We start from the raw sequence: 14005 nt of genomic DNA, 5'->3' as shown, positions 1-14005 counted from the left end.
TGCGACGTTGTTGGTCTATTTTGCACAAAGAAAAGTTTCACAAAAAAGGAAACCTTTGCCAAAAAAAGAATTTGACAACAAAAAGTTTACAAAAAAAGAGAAATTAATAAGTTCGCCCTGACGCCTCATCGTAACTTACAAGAAGATACAGTTTGTTTTCTTTGTTTGGTAAAACTTACACATAAACCAAGATCGGTACAAGATTCATGGCAAGCGGTGCGGAATTCGTAGCCCTTTTTGGGGACGACTTTATGGATTTGGGCTTCGGTTAGGGAGCAGACACCAAGTAGAAGGAGGGCGACGATGCCGAGACTCTTTATTCTTTTTTAGACTTTAGACCGGTTTTCGCACATGTCGTTTGGCAAGGTTAAAAAGATATGCTAAATGCTTAGACGTTATATTACGAAAGTGGTGACCAAAACTTGATTCCTTGAAAGGAACGAACCAGTTGGTATACGATATTTGTGTGATATTTGGAACTGAGCTGTTAAAATTATTTGTCTGGTCAGGGACATCAGTTCGAAGCAGCTCATTGTACGAAGCTTGGTGTATACGTGGGCATAACCAAGGTAATATAGGTAATAGTCTGACACGTTTCCCCGGCCAGAGTATTTTTAAAATAATCCGAAACCTAATTATCAACTCATAGATTCATGCATACGTGGTAGCGCCGTAACAAAGAAACCCCACCCAGCAAAGTTATGTCCCTGGGGTCGGAAAATCTGTGCTAGTCCAGTTGACAACAGCCCAAGGCGACTAATACAGAAAGATTTATTGATTTGTTGGAAAATGTATCAAAAACAACAAGGGAAATGCTGCAACCGCGTTGATTTGAATAGCATGTTCATGTTCATGGAGTAAATGCACTGTAGCAGGCGAATGGACGGTGACGATGAGATGTTGGTGCAGAAATGAGAAACTAGACATGATTGATCGTCCAGAACTTTTCCCTCATCTCGACAGAAGAACAAAGTAGGGTTGAGAATATGAGCCCAAATACAAAGGTCAAGGAGGTCTCCTGCTCTCTTTGATACACGCGTGAGCCGATATAAAGCTGCTGGTCTACCTCGGAGCAGCTACAGATGTTGGAAATGCACCAAAAGGAAATTGTTCAATAGTTATACTCGGGGAGCTAGAATGGAAGTTTTCGACCCATTGTTGAACCAATAAAGCACAATATATCTTATAAATAGATAGTGTGGATTTTAATTCTGTCAACTAATTTGACACATGTACGTAGTTGCCTATATAAATATGAAGCCGGGTAGACAGGCGCTTGATAGCGCCCTGGGCTCTACCTGCCTATGGATGTGGGACAAGTCAACATCTCATCCGTGATCTACCCATTGCTTTAGGCGCTGGATGAACATTCAAAAAGAGCGCTCAGGCCGTGGTATGAATCTAACATTGCTGGGACCCTCGTAGTCCAACCGGACTGTTTTGCAATCGCGATCTGCATACAGCTTGTACGGCTTTTCTAGAATAATACCCCGAGCATACCCTTCTTCCCCACTCTGAAATAGCACATTTCGTGCCAAGCGCTGCGAACGTCTGTCCTTGTCGAGGTAAATATCAAGCCGACACCAGACGTAAGGCACAGTCTTCACAGATGATGCAGCCACAGTCTCCACAGATGATGCAGCCACAGTCTGCACATATAATGCAGCGGCAGTCATGGCAGTCAAGCAGGCTTTGAATGATAGCATGTTGGTCTTCCGAGACGCTTTCCGATTGGGTGAATCTGATATTGAAAATGAGAGTATCAAAGGTTGAAAGCCAAGTTGAAGGAATGAACGAAGAAAAGAAAACGTAAAAAGGACGTCTAAGTTGCGATGGTCACTCCAAGCGGTGAGATTCTTAAACAAGAGCTGGAGTTGTAAAGATAAAAGACACCACCTGGAACTGTTCCAGAACGAACCCTTTATATGTGAGTCCAAGGTGCGCTGGTCGGTGTAAGCTTATGGAATAAGTAGCAAGCTGTAGGCTTTAACCCTATCGTGTGCGGGGAATTTTATCATTCGATTTCAAGCAGTACAGAAAGTGAGTATTTCGCCTTGTATATCGGAGCCTCCGTGGCTCTTGCCCCTCGTGTACCATGGACTCATAACACGAAGCTGCCCGTCCATGACGAGTGCACGAAGATGCGGGGATCGCCGTACTTGCACTGAATCAGCCTCAGATTAAATATGGCTATCCGGAAGATTACTTATGCCCGCCCAGTGAGACTACTACTGCTGTTCGGACCTGACAAAATAATGACACCGAACCCTAATTAATGATGCGTGAGCGCATGGTATTGAAGAGTGTGTATAAATATTCAAAAGCTAAGCCTAGGATCTGGGTAACGCAGCTTTGAAGCTTCGATACAAAGATGAACGCTGTCTTCCTGTCGGTGCCTTGCATATTGGCAAACGATGGTTGGAAATTTTGGAGTAATTGGCACGTCAAAAACATGAACAAGTGTGAAGGTTCCAGAACGACCCCCAGGCTAAAATTGATTATGAAGTACTGAAGAGAATTTGACTTAACGTTAATTGCATGTTACTCATCTTGCATGATGAAAGAAGTGACTTGCATTTTAATGGTTCTAAAAGTAAATTATATTTATGGAATAGAGAGAAAGAAGCCTTGTTCCCTATTCTCACGGTATTTGTTGAGCTTCTAGGACTATTCTTAGTATAATGTAGAATCGTTCCGCGTGGTTTACCTAGCAGCTGTTATTCCCAAAGCGTACGCGCCATTTTTAAGTTACAACCTGCATCTTCCCAAAAGTCCAAAACAGGCAGACAGTGTTATCAGACAAAACAAGCTGCGTATACCGTCTCCGTGGCGATTTCAACGACAGGAAGAACAATGAAAAAAAAACACAAATCCCCTTCCAAAACGGGTGCATTCGGGAACCCCAGAGTCGTAGTTTCTCGCGCTGACCCGACAAGAATAAGTGTATTAAAACCGCGAAAAGTTAGGTGCAAAAGGGTTTGTTCACAAGCCATAGAGAATGGTAAAATGGGTCTTTGGCATTAGTTCGGAAACATTTAGCTTTCACAATCCCAAAGCGGCTTCACTTACTCGACGTACAAAAAAGCGACAGGGCTGCATATATTCCAATGGGCATGGCCGAGACTTTGATAGCAAATAAGCTTTTGTGTCTACTATAATATACCCCTAATTATGCTTCATCAACATGCCCGTTGCAACCACTCACATCATCGTCAGGATCAACTTGGACCCGTCCCCATTGTTGGAGGTCGCATGGAGCATGGTCTCGTACTCTTCGAGCTTGTACCTCCCGATGATCTCCACGCCAGCGGCCCTGCCCAGCTTCAGCACGCCCGACTCGGCCATCTTGATCAAGCCGCGCATGTCCTCCCGCTCGTACATGTACTTGCCCTTGACGGTCAGGTTCTTGAACATGGCCTCGGTGTAGGACAGGGGTATGTCGTCGGGCACGAACCCCATGAGCACCGCGCGCGCGCCCACGCCCAGCGCCTTGAACCCGCTGCGCATGTGCGACGACCCCGACGCCGCCGGCGGCGACACGTCCATGTACACGTCCACGGGGCCCGCCGCCTTCCGCATCGCTGCCGCGTCCGCCTCGACGTCGCCCGTCGTCACCACGGTGCGCACGCGCTCCGCCCCAAACGTCGCCTGCAGCCGCTCGAGCGCCGCGGCGTTGCGCCCCACCGCCACGACGGCGCCCGCGCCCATGGCCAGCGCGACGGGCACCGCGGCGCCGCTAAAGTAGCCCGTGGCCGGCGCGACGAGCACGGTCTCGCCCGCGCGCAGGCCGACCGCCGCCAGCCCGCCGTGGAGGATGGCGAGCGTGGCGAGGTGGACGAGGTCCTCGGGCGCGTGGCCGAGGCGGCCGCAGAGCTTGGCCTCGTCGAGCGCGTAGACGTTCTCGAGCGGCGCGCGCACGTACTCTGCCATGCAGGCGTCGGTCCAGTTGTCGCGGGCAAACTTTTTGCTCTGCGCCGACGGGCCGTCCCACATGCCCCAGAGGATCTGCACGTCGGGGTCGTCGCGGGCCCGGACGTGCGGCTCCACGAGCACGAGCTGCCCCGGCGCCAGGCTGGTGGTGTCGGGGCCGATCTGCGCCACGCGGCCGACGGCGCGCGCCGTCGGGATCATGGGCCTGGGGAAGGTGAATCTGGCATGGCCGAGGGCGGCTTCCTGGATGCCCCTGTCGTTGGAGGTGCAGATTATCTTGACGATGACGCTGCCGGGTGTGACTTGCGGGACGGGAACGGTGCGCAGCTCAAGGGGTTGGTTGACGCCTGTGAGCACAACGGCCTTCATGGTGGCGGGGAGTGCGGTGTTTTCTTCCGTGGTTGCCATGTTTGCTGTGAGCGATGTGATTTTTTAAATGCAATATAGTACGGATATGGATGTTGCTTTTATGTAGCAAGCTCTGCCAAGTTTTGCTGATGATCTGTAGACATTGATGATTTTGCTGTGTTGAGACAGAACGAGCATTCCCTCTTATATCATTACTGGCGATCCTCACAGCTCTGCAGTAATTGAAGCCGCTCCGTCTTACTTTGATCTGATCGCTAGCAAGTCCTTACAGCCGGAGCCGAGTTTCGCGAATCACTGCCCACCCAAGCCGATGTCACCGACCCTAGTGCAGTGAGACAAGTGCATATTGGCATTTGTGGTAACACAAGCTGCCTCTTCCGGTAAGCTGTCGCTATGGTGGCTTTATCCGGCTAGTGTCATCCTCTGGCAAACATGTCCTCTCTTGTTTTGCACCCCGGAATTTAGCAAGCGCTTAAGCCCGCTTCAACAATCTGACCTAGTGTTGGTAACGTGGGGTTTGGTTATGCTCGGGGATAAGGCTACCTCGATTGACGGTGGAAAAACTGCCCGAAACCATTGAGATTGATAAGCCAAATAGTTTTGCACAGAAAGAAAGAAAATATAAGAATGAGATGGAGTGAATATTACCAAGATGGGGGTCCACATGGTTCAACCCTCAAGTACATGCATTGTCCTTTTCTCCGCCTGATTGCGCGCCAATGGGTCGGGTCAATCTTGGAAGCACAGAAACGTGGAGCAAGGACGACGTCAAGCTGAGTCAGACGCGTAACAATGGTTGTTGTAAAAAGGTCAAGTTCCAAAGAATAATGTTGATGTGGTGCCAGAAACTTGGCGCTCCTGCATGGTCGAATTTCCTAAGTACCGGCGAGGTCCCCATCACATTGAGCCCTGGCGCCAAACCGCGCCGCTCTCTTCTCTCCAATCAACCCCGCACGCGGCCAGCAAAACCACCAGTCTCTCAAGTCAACTCCAAGACTATGACGCTTTGTAGGGCGTATGCAGCGTCGCATTGCAACCTCTTCGTCGGCGAACTCTCCCCAACCAGGTAAAACATACGCGCTGCCAAGATGTAGAAAAGGTCGTTCCGGTGGAGGCAACTTGCCTTATGAATACCTAGATGCGTCGAGCACTTAAACATGGCTCTACCAGCCCAGTTGCACTCGCAAAAGTCACGCCCATTCTGAATCGACGTGGAAACTATTCCTGCGTCAGTCTACCCAAACCGCAAAGCGTCGCAGTCCCGAGACATCACGTCTTCCGTTGCCCGCCATGAAAGCCACCGCCTTCACCGCCAGCCTCCTGGCGACCACGGCCCTCTGCACGCCGCTGCGCATCATCTCCTACAACATCCGCCAGGCCGTCGTGATCCCCACCATCGGCGAGCGCCCATGGGCCGACCGCCGCCCGCTGCTAACCACGCAGCTCAGCTACGAGACGTCCAACCGCCCCGAGTCGCTCCTCTGCATGCAAGAGGTCCTCCGGCAGCAGCTGGTCGACGTTGTGGGGGGCACCGAGGGCACCTGGGCGCACGTCGGCGTGGGACGCGACGACGGTGGAGACGGCGGCGAATTCTCTCCGATCCTGTACCGGCCCGACACGTGGGAGCTGGACGCGAACCGCACCTACTGGCTCAGCGAGACGCCCGACGTACCGGGCTCCAAGGGCTGGGACGCCGCGTACCCGCGGGTCGTGACGGCGGCGAGGCTAAGGCACCGGCAGACGGGCGGCAGGGTCGTGCTGCTCTGCACGCACTTTGACCACATGGGCCAGGTCGCACGCGAGCGGAGCGCTGACATGATCGTGGACCTGGCTGGCGAGTGGGAGAGCGACGACGGCGGCGCGTCCAAGTCGCCCGTCTTCTTCGCCGGCGACCTCAACTCGGACGACCAGAACCAGGCGTACAAGACTTTGGCGACGGCGATGAGGGACTCACGGGATCTCGTGCCCGAGCAGAGGTTGCACGGCAACACCAACACGTACACTGCATTCACGGCGCTGCTGACTTGGGACGACAAGCGTCTCGATCACGTGTTTGTCAAGGACCCCTCCGTTGGGGGATTGCGGTTCGACGGGTACTCGGTCTTGTCGAACCGCTTTGACGACGGGATATTTATCTCGGATCATCGTGAGTTTCTCTTTTTTTTGGTTTATTTTGCTTTCGCTCCTTATCCGGTCCGACGTTAGACTGTGGCGTTGAAGCTAACGCACTCGTGGATAGGGCCTGTGGTTTTGGACGTTGATCTGGGGGTCTAGATCTACAGAACCCTATCATTAGCCTTGAGAGTGGAAAAACATGTGCCTTATCAAGCCAAATCCTGCCAGGCTAAAAAGCTAAGGATTCAGATTTTAGGCTGTTTTCTGTCCAAACAAGTTAATCCCACGTATAAAGTGATCAGAGTTTTCCGAGTCAAACGGCATGTGGAAAGGGCACCACTGAAAAGTCTTGTGGGGCACCGCCATCACAGTGGCGTAATTTTGATCTTATTTTTTCTCAAACCAACAGTCAACCGTTTTCGTAGCTTGACCCCAGAAATCAAGCTGGAGCTACTGCCCAACAAAGCTACCGGACATTCTCGGATGACGCGGCCAGCAATAAAACAAAAAAAAAGTATGGAGAAAAACACAAAAAAGTAATACCGAAAATCTGGATCGGGGCGAAGCCAAGTCTACTCTAGTCTCGTAGAAAGTATTACTTCGCCGCACACTTCGCCTCTACCCGTCAGCTGTTGGTGTGTGCAATGTTTGTGGCCGCAGTCCCCCGACACAGCCCGCAGGGGGGGCTGTCATTTGCAATCAAATCATCAGACCGCATGACCGCGTCAGCACCCCGATATTTACTCAGCAGAGTCCCTGCCTCCGCCCACCTGGGATCTAGAAGTCTAGATTTCATAAGCTTTCATTCATCTTTCTTGTTTTTTACCCTCTGCTCTCCCACACTCTTTCGAGTCTTGGCGAATTTACTCTGCGAACACATCAAAAAGAGAAATCGACGGTCGCTTGTCCTGATTACATAGCATATTCGGAGTGTCAAGAGTATACTTGATCTCGGTGAAGCATCCCCAGCAGAAGCCAGAAAACACAGAAAACAATCAGCCCGGTATCGATACACCATTGCACCAGAATGTCGGCCTCGGACTACTACAATAATAACAACAATTCATACACGCACCCGCAAAACCAAGGGCAGCAGTATCAAGGTCAACCCTATCAAGGCCAGCCCTATCAAGGCCAGCCCTACCAAGGCCAACAATACCAGGGTCAGCAATACCAAGGCCAGCCCTACCAACAGCCACCCCAGTACCAGCAATACCCACAGTACCCGCCTCCCCAACAGCAACAACCAGCCCCCTACGCCTCGCAGCAGCAGCTGGCGCCCTACGACCACGATGCAAAACGCCCCACCTCTGCGCAATCGGCTTCGTCCCACCACCAGCAGCAACAGCAGCAGCAGCAGCAGCAGTACTACCAAGACCCGAACCGCGCAGGCGGGCCCTCTGCCCAGTACCCGGGCCCGGGCGGCGAGGCCGGTGAGCGCGGACTAATGTCGACCGTGGTGGGCGGCGCGGGCGGTGCGTTCCTCGGCAACAAGGTCGGCAACGGCGGCAAGCTCAAGATGATGCTGGGAGCCGTCGCCGGCGCTGTGGCGGCCAACGTCGTCAGCCACAAGATCAAGGACCACAGGCAGGATCATCACCAGCAGCAGCAGCAGCAGCACCATGGGGGCGGGGGCTTGATGGGCATGATACCGGGGATGCATGGTCATCAGCAGCAGCAGCATGGGCATCACCACCAGTCTGGCTACGATTCCGAGGGGTCACATCATCACGGTCATCATCAGCATGGGCATCATCACGGCCACCACCACGGCCATCATCACCATGGGCACCACCACGGCCACCACCATGGGAATGGTGGTTGGTAGAAAGTGAAAGTGATTCGGGGGGTTAATGTTTTCTGTTTTTAACATGTCGCGATAATGACTTTCATGATTAGTTAGGATGGCGTTTGGCTGGAATAGAACGGATTAATGGCAACTGACGACCTGTTCCTGTTTCGTCATGCATCTATGCTTCAGTTGTTGGTGAAAGAAAGCTACTCCCTTCATCCAGTGCATCGCCATAGTTCACAACCTTTGTCAGTGCCGAGTTCTGTGACTCTTTGTAACGACTGCTTTTGTGTCCACTCCAGTGCAAACTGTATGCCAACAACAGACTGCATGTGGTTCTGCGCATGGCTTGCCTTTTTTCACGCAGGGTTCTGTCTCTATTTGTTTCGGGCAGCATGTTTGTTTACATCGCGACAATACATCCATGTTCAAGTTCGGTTTCTTTGTACTCTATGATTACCTCAATGGCCGTGGTTAATTTCCTTTACTCTGTTACTTGAACAATGACAACGTCTGTTGTTCGCTGTTCTTGTTTTGGCCAGTTTCAATTCCTTTCCGCCCCAAGGTCCGCATTGTGTTGCAAGCTGCGGACGATCACAAACCACCACACTCCTTTTTTTTGTCGTCGTCGAATCACAACTTGCAGCACACGATCATTATGTCCGTGATGCTGCAGACTGCCATTCACTATGGAGGAAATCAACATAAAAAGGGCTCGACTTTCCTCGACTCGACCTGTTTCGAAATCTTCCAAACCATCATCAACACCAAGACAGCCTTTCATCTAACACACACACGCACAACCAACATCAAAACTCCGCCATCAACACTTGCACTCGGCAAAACAACACCAACAACAAGAAACCAACCAATCAAGATGTCTGGCAAAACCTGCGACAAGCATGGCGCATACTCGGGCAGCAGCTGCACCTTCTGCTGGAACACCGAAAAGCCCATCAAAAAGTCCAGCAGCACCGAGCGCCGCCGCCACGACAGGGGCAGCGACAACTCCTCGGCCATGTCTGGCGAGAAGATGTGCGAAGTTCACAAGGTCACCTACTCCGGAAAGGTCTGCACCTTTTGCATCGACGCCAGGAACCGCCTTGACGACCTGAGCATGCTTGACCCTGCTGAGGGACTGGCTCACGCTGAGCAGATGGATGAGTGCGGTGGTCTCCACCGGCCCCCGATGATGAACTAAAAAAAAGGGGGGGTTCGAATGAGGACCTCTATAACATCGCTGGACGTCGAGAAGCAAGGCGAGTGGTGCTGGCCTAAGATCGCAACGTAAGCATTCACCCGTCTCACACCCATACTGACACACAGGGACATGGGGAACACGACAAGGAGGGACTGGTGGCGATAAAGAACACGATTGAATTGGTATAGACAATTCTCTTGTAATAACTAGAGAAAGGGATATAGAAGAAATTCAATGATAAAGAATCAGAAAAAAAGCAAAACGCCCAATAAGTGATATGAGAACCCCTAAATGCACCGTGACACATTCGCCGCCAGTGAAAAGCAAGTAAAAGAAAACAGGTGGCTCTGAGAGCCTAGAGTAAAGGAAACCCACATTGGCCTGAACCAACAATGGCAAAAGCTAAGAGTAATGAAAAGAATGCCAGTCGTCACATCATATAAGTAAGGTAGCTAAAATCCAAGGAGACTCCGTGTACAAAACGGATGCGCATGAGCAAATATGCAACAATTTTTGTAGCCAATCCCACCTCCCGCAACCATGAGCTTGGTTAGTTGGTGGTGACTGACATGATCCCAAGAGTTTGTTGAATGCGTTGTATATACGATCGAGGGGAAAGAAATGGAAAGCAGCAGATGTTCTAAGGTCTTGGCCAGATAGCAGTGCTACGAGAACTGTTCTGTGGCAGAGCATGTAGCTCTCGACCGCAGATTGACACCTAAGCATGAAAAATCTGGGAGGAAAGCAAATAGTCTGACATGGCTATTCAAGACTTGACTATTCCCACACCTGGTGGCCTCACAGGTATTTGGATCTCGTCCTCGTCAGAATCAGAGTCGTCTTCGGCCACGCATTGGTCAAGCATCTTGTCAATGTCTGCCTCTGTTAGTGTTGGCCGGCGTGGTTTGATTGTCGTGCCCAGTCCTGCCGGTAGCGTGAGAGGTATCCTCGGTCGTTGGAACTCGACATGTTCGTTGCCGTTGGCGTTGCCATTCACCCTCGCTCCCCGCGGCATCCCCCGGGACGTGTTTGAAGGTCCATCTATGTCCATATCGCTCAGTGTGCTCGATGAATGTTCAAATCCGACACGTTTTGTTGGTTGCGAATTCGAAGGTCTGCTAGAAGGCAGGGTCCTCCGAGGTTGTCCGCTAGGGAGCGCAGTGCGTTGGTTTGGCGCGACTCCCCCGGTCCTGCTTGATAAGATGGGCTGAGAGGATGAGCTAGGGAAAGAATGCTTCAAATTTGCAGAGTTTCCTGGGCTGCTCATAAAAAGTAAAGACTCAATCGCGTCTTGCTCTCGGACGTTTTGGGGTGGCGAGAAAATTATGGGGTCAACCATGGGTGTCCTTGCTGTGGCTTGCCTCGGCGTACCGTGTGTGGAGGCAGTTTCAACGGGTGTCCGGGGGCTAGCGGAAACGTAACCATGTGAAAGGAAAGCAGGACTAAAAGTTGGGTTGGAGTTGCGACGCGGATTGATAGATGACAGTGATGGCTTGATAGAGACTGGAGGTGCAAGCGACGGTGCTGGCTTGAGCAACGGAGGGGACATGGCCGAGTTAGCAGCAGTGTTTTGGCCAGTAACTTGGGTTCCAGGGTGGTAAGAATTCCGCCGATCGTGATTTGAGGCTGTTAACCGCCCAGCCGGACGAGTTGGGCTACGGTTGTCTGCGCCATAAAGTCTAGGACTTGCCGAGGACCCCTGTCTGCCAGGTAGAGTAGATGCAGTCGAGTTGGGGGACGCTGCTCGGGATGCCAGCGACTCCACCTCGTCTATGCTGTGGGATTCCCAGCCATTGTTGACTTTGACCATGGCATAGGATAGGCGTGCTTTGAGCTCATGTGAGAGCTACCAATGTACATGCGTTAGCAACCAGACCTACACGATCAAAAAGGTTCCATGCAAAATAAACCAAGCCAGTGGTGCTAACCTCTCCCATCCGACTGCCTGTCGTCGAGGCCATGCTGACGGTGCTTGTGTTGCGCGAGTGCCCTATCCTTGGTGCACCGAAAACTGGAGATGTACTTGAAGACTCCCGGCCAGACGTCGCCACGGCATCTGGGCCCATCCGCTTCCGCTTCAAGCCAGCGCTGACAGGACTCAGGATTATTTCACCATCCGCCGGTAGCTTTTCCCTAGCAGCTGCTAATTGGGAAAGCTGTAGCAGCTGGGAGTCCTGGCTAGAGTCCTGAGAGTGGCGGCCATCTCCGTTTGTTCCTCCGCTTGTGCCGCCGTCACTAGCGCTTGTCGGGGGTGTGAAGGCATTCCCATTTGGTTCTGGTTCGGCTTTTGTGGATGCAGCGGCAGCATTGGTGTTTGGCAGGTTCTGGTGAGCCCCGAAAGATGTAGAATTGGATTGTTCTTGCTGTTGTTGGGTTGCATATGACTGACGGGGCTGTGAAGAGTGTGCCGGACTATGCTGTGTGTGATGGGGGTTGCGAGCTACGGGTTGTGTTGACCTGCCTCTCTCCGGCTCGTTCCAATCAAAAACCGACGATTGCGGACGGTTCTGTTGGTATTGCTGGGATTGTTGGGAATAAGAGGAATGCGTATCTGCATCGCTGCCTCCTCGGAGGGAGGGCAGCGAAAAGATGGATTTGCGGGCCGTGTCGGAGGCGGCCGCAGGCGCGGGCACAGGCGCGTCGGATTGGCCACGGTCGGCGGGCCTGTAGGCACCGTTCATGATTTTGGCCAACCGCGTCGACGGAGAAACCGTCGCCCAGAGGCAGGATGGGGAAGCAGAAGAAATGAAGGGTGGTCGGTCGGATCGGGTGGTTGTCGTCGGTTGTTTTTCTTGGTGCAATTGAACTGCAGCCTACGCGGACATGACTGACCGACTGGAGGGGGGCTCAGGCTTGGGGGTCTGGTCCTCGGCGGCGTAGCGTCGCTGCCGGTGGGTGCGGGTGGCAGCCAGCAAATAGAAACGCGCTCGGGCATCAAATATCGCGCAACGCGACTGTTGATTGGGGATTAGGTCCAGCAAGAAACCGAGAACAATAGACTTTGGGGACAAAGGAGCCAGCAAGCAAGCCAAGAGCAAAGCGTTAATCTTCTTTGTCTGGCCTCGCCAAATTGGGTTGGGATTTGATTGCGTGGATTTTAGCCGTGGCCGAGTCGAACTGACTGATTGACTGACGCGGTCGCGACGCAAGTGAACCCCTTACCCTGTGCACGCATACACTGCACGCTGCACGAGGCCACCCCGCAGCGGGTTTGGGGTTTGAAGGTGGCTTACCTCACGAAATCACGTGTGCCGCCTCGTGATTGCGTAAGCGGCTGGTTAGTCTAGTTCTACGGGAGATGACTGAGGCAATGTTCACGTGCAGAGAAATTCCATTATCGGTGGTCAAACGGTTGCACGTGGCGGTGACTTTTTGTTAGCCAGTCTGCTTGATTTATGGTACCAAACAAAATGATGCTACCTCTTTTCCAAATTGTCAGTGCCAGAAAATCAATTTGCCAAAAAGGATATCGTGTCTGACCAGTAACCAGCTCAACAATAAGTAAGCAAGTAAAAGCCCAACAAAATGAGAGAAAATTGTAGGCAAAAATGGCAACAATATTGAGCAAATGGTATGGATACTTTTGTGTGCCGTCCAGCCTCCTTTTCTTTCCCATCGACGGTATATACCCAAGCTTGCCAGTCTAGTTTCTGCTTACTCCAAACTCAAAGCACTAGCCATAGACACGTTTTCACCAAGTCCTCCTGCTAGTCCTACCCGCGCGTATCTCCCTTGTGTCGACGGTGGGGGACATGAAGGCCACCATTGGCATACGCCGCCACGCCCAACGCGATGGCCATCATGGTGCACGCCAACAATAAGCTATACAGCATGGCCCTCAGCGACGCCGAGCTGTTCTCATCCCGGAGCTGCTGCCGGTACGCTCGCTCCTGTCTTCGACGCATCAACAGCCGCCGCTGGGTCAGGGTCAGCGGTGTGAGCGGCCCGACCTCCTCGGCTTCGCTGCTGCTGTCGTCTGAATCTCCGCAAGTCATGAAATGCCAGAGACGAGAGGATTTACTCTTGTCGCCAGTCGCCGCCCCGCGCCGGTCTTGGCGATCAGCTTGGCTCGCTTCTCGCAGGCGAAAGGTTCCGTGATTCGTCTGCCACTCGTCGTCCCAGTACGGCACAAAGTCGGGATCGTTCCACGATTGGCCCGAAGAACTTGTTTGGGGGCTGTGCTGCGCGTTGGACGCGGTGGTAGATGAGTCTTCCATCCATGCGTCGCCCTCCCGCGGGGAATCCTCTTGTTCGGTGGGCAAAGTTGCGTCTGCTGAGGACGAGGCACTGGATTCGGAGCTCTCGTCGTCAGAGCTGCAAAAGGAACTGGAGCTGGAGCTGGAGCTGGCTTCAAGAATCGCACCTAGTAGAGACATGGAGATGCCGCTGCGCCTGCGAGCCGGGATTTTTTGCCGGCCGGGCGGAGGCCCTATTTCAGCTAGCCGATCAGCTAACGTCGAACCAGGCCTTTCGCTGGGCTTGCTTGGGTGGCTGGGCTCCATCGCGACTAAGCTGGCATCTGCCATGCGTTGCAAGCTAAGTACGGGTTCCCACGCTCAGGGTTTGTTGTGATCTTCATTTATTTTATAAATTCCAAG

The 14005-nt window shown here is 52.5% G+C and overlaps 7 protein-coding genes across 7 annotated transcripts; 3 read left to right on the top strand and 4 right to left on the bottom strand.

Moving 5' to 3' along the window:
* Positions 1-1370: 1370 nt before the first annotated feature.
* MGG_17799 (uncharacterized protein) lies at positions 1371-1706 on the bottom strand (the record flags this gene model as incomplete). Its single annotated transcript, XM_003720217.1, has 1 exon — positions 1371-1706. The coding sequence occupies one exon, from the start codon at positions 1704-1706 to the stop codon at positions 1371-1373; it is 336 nt and encodes a 111-aa protein (XP_003720265.1).
* A 1103-nt stretch (positions 1707-2809) lies between these two features.
* Positions 2810-6928, bottom strand: MGG_09359 (alcohol dehydrogenase). The gene is made up of 2 exons (XM_003720216.1): positions 4948-6928; positions 2810-4862 (listed from the first exon to the last, which is right to left on the bottom strand). Exon 2 carries the CDS (start codon positions 4336-4338, stop codon positions 3202-3204), a length of 1137 nt encoding a protein of 378 aa, XP_003720264.1. The 5' UTR covers positions 4339-4862; positions 4948-6928; the 3' UTR covers positions 2810-3201.
* MGG_09360 (endonuclease/exonuclease/phosphatase) lies at positions 5262-7022 on the top strand. The gene is made up of 2 exons (XM_003720215.1): positions 5262-6445; positions 6539-7022. The coding sequence occupies exons 1-2, from the start codon at positions 5590-5592 to the stop codon at positions 6571-6573; spliced, it is 891 nt and encodes a 296-aa protein (XP_003720263.1). The 5' UTR covers positions 5262-5589; the 3' UTR covers positions 6574-7022.
* Positions 7023-7128: 106 nt separating this feature from the next.
* On the top strand, positions 7129-8242 carry MGG_09361 (uncharacterized protein; the record flags this gene model as incomplete). The annotated part of the gene is made up of 1 exon (XM_003720214.1): positions 7129-8242. Exon 1 carries the CDS (start codon positions 7442-7444, stop codon positions 8240-8242), a length of 801 nt encoding a protein of 266 aa, XP_003720262.1. The 5' UTR covers positions 7129-7441.
* An 841-nt stretch (positions 8243-9083) lies between these two features.
* Positions 9084-9407, top strand: MGG_09362 (uncharacterized protein; the record flags this gene model as incomplete). The annotated part of the gene is made up of 1 exon (XM_003720213.1): positions 9084-9407. The coding sequence occupies one exon, from the start codon at positions 9084-9086 to the stop codon at positions 9405-9407; it is 324 nt and encodes a 107-aa protein (XP_003720261.1).
* A 132-nt stretch (positions 9408-9539) lies between these two features.
* MGG_09363 (uncharacterized protein) lies at positions 9540-12562 on the bottom strand. The gene is made up of 2 exons (XM_003720212.1): positions 11336-12562; positions 9540-11253 (listed from the first exon to the last, which is right to left on the bottom strand). Exons 1-2 carry the CDS (start codon positions 12086-12088, stop codon positions 10174-10176), a joined length of 1833 nt encoding a protein of 610 aa, XP_003720260.1. The 5' UTR covers positions 12089-12562; the 3' UTR covers positions 9540-10173.
* A 558-nt stretch (positions 12563-13120) lies between these two features.
* On the bottom strand, positions 13121-13909 carry MGG_09364 (uncharacterized protein; the record flags this gene model as incomplete). Its single annotated transcript, XM_003720211.1, has 1 exon — positions 13121-13909. One exon carries the CDS (start codon positions 13907-13909, stop codon positions 13121-13123), a length of 789 nt encoding a protein of 262 aa, XP_003720259.1.
* Between the last annotated feature and the right edge of the window lie 96 nt (positions 13910-14005).

The sequence above is a fragment of the Pyricularia oryzae genome, chromosome 6, assembly GCF_000002495.2.
Source record: "Pyricularia oryzae 70-15 chromosome 6, whole genome shotgun sequence".
NCBI lineage: Eukaryota > Fungi > Ascomycota > Sordariomycetes > Magnaporthales > Pyriculariaceae > Pyricularia > Pyricularia oryzae.
Note: the sequence above shows the minus strand (reverse complement) of the source record. Positions and strands in the feature narration are given on the sequence as shown.

Excerpts from the sequence above, each read along its gene's own strand:
- MGG_09359 (XM_003720216.1), bottom strand. The coding sequence starts at position 4,338 with ATGGCAACCACGGAAGAAAACACCGCACTCCCCGCCACCATGAAGGCC.
- MGG_09360 (XM_003720215.1), top strand. The coding sequence starts at position 5,590 with ATGAAAGCCACCGCCTTCACCGCCAGCCTCCTGGCGACCACGGCCCTC. Across the intron at positions 6,446-6,538 it reads GATATTTATCTCGGATCATC|GGCCTGTGGTTTTGGACGTT; the intron begins GTGAGTTTCTCT and ends ACTCGTGGATAG.
- MGG_09363 (XM_003720212.1), bottom strand. The coding sequence starts at position 12,088 with ATGAACGGTGCCTACAGGCCCGCCGACCGTGGCCAATCCGACGCGCCT. Across the intron at positions 11,254-11,335 it reads CAGGCAGTCGGATGGGAGAG|CTCTCACATGAGCTCAAAGC; the intron begins GTTAGCACCACT and ends GTACATTGGTAG.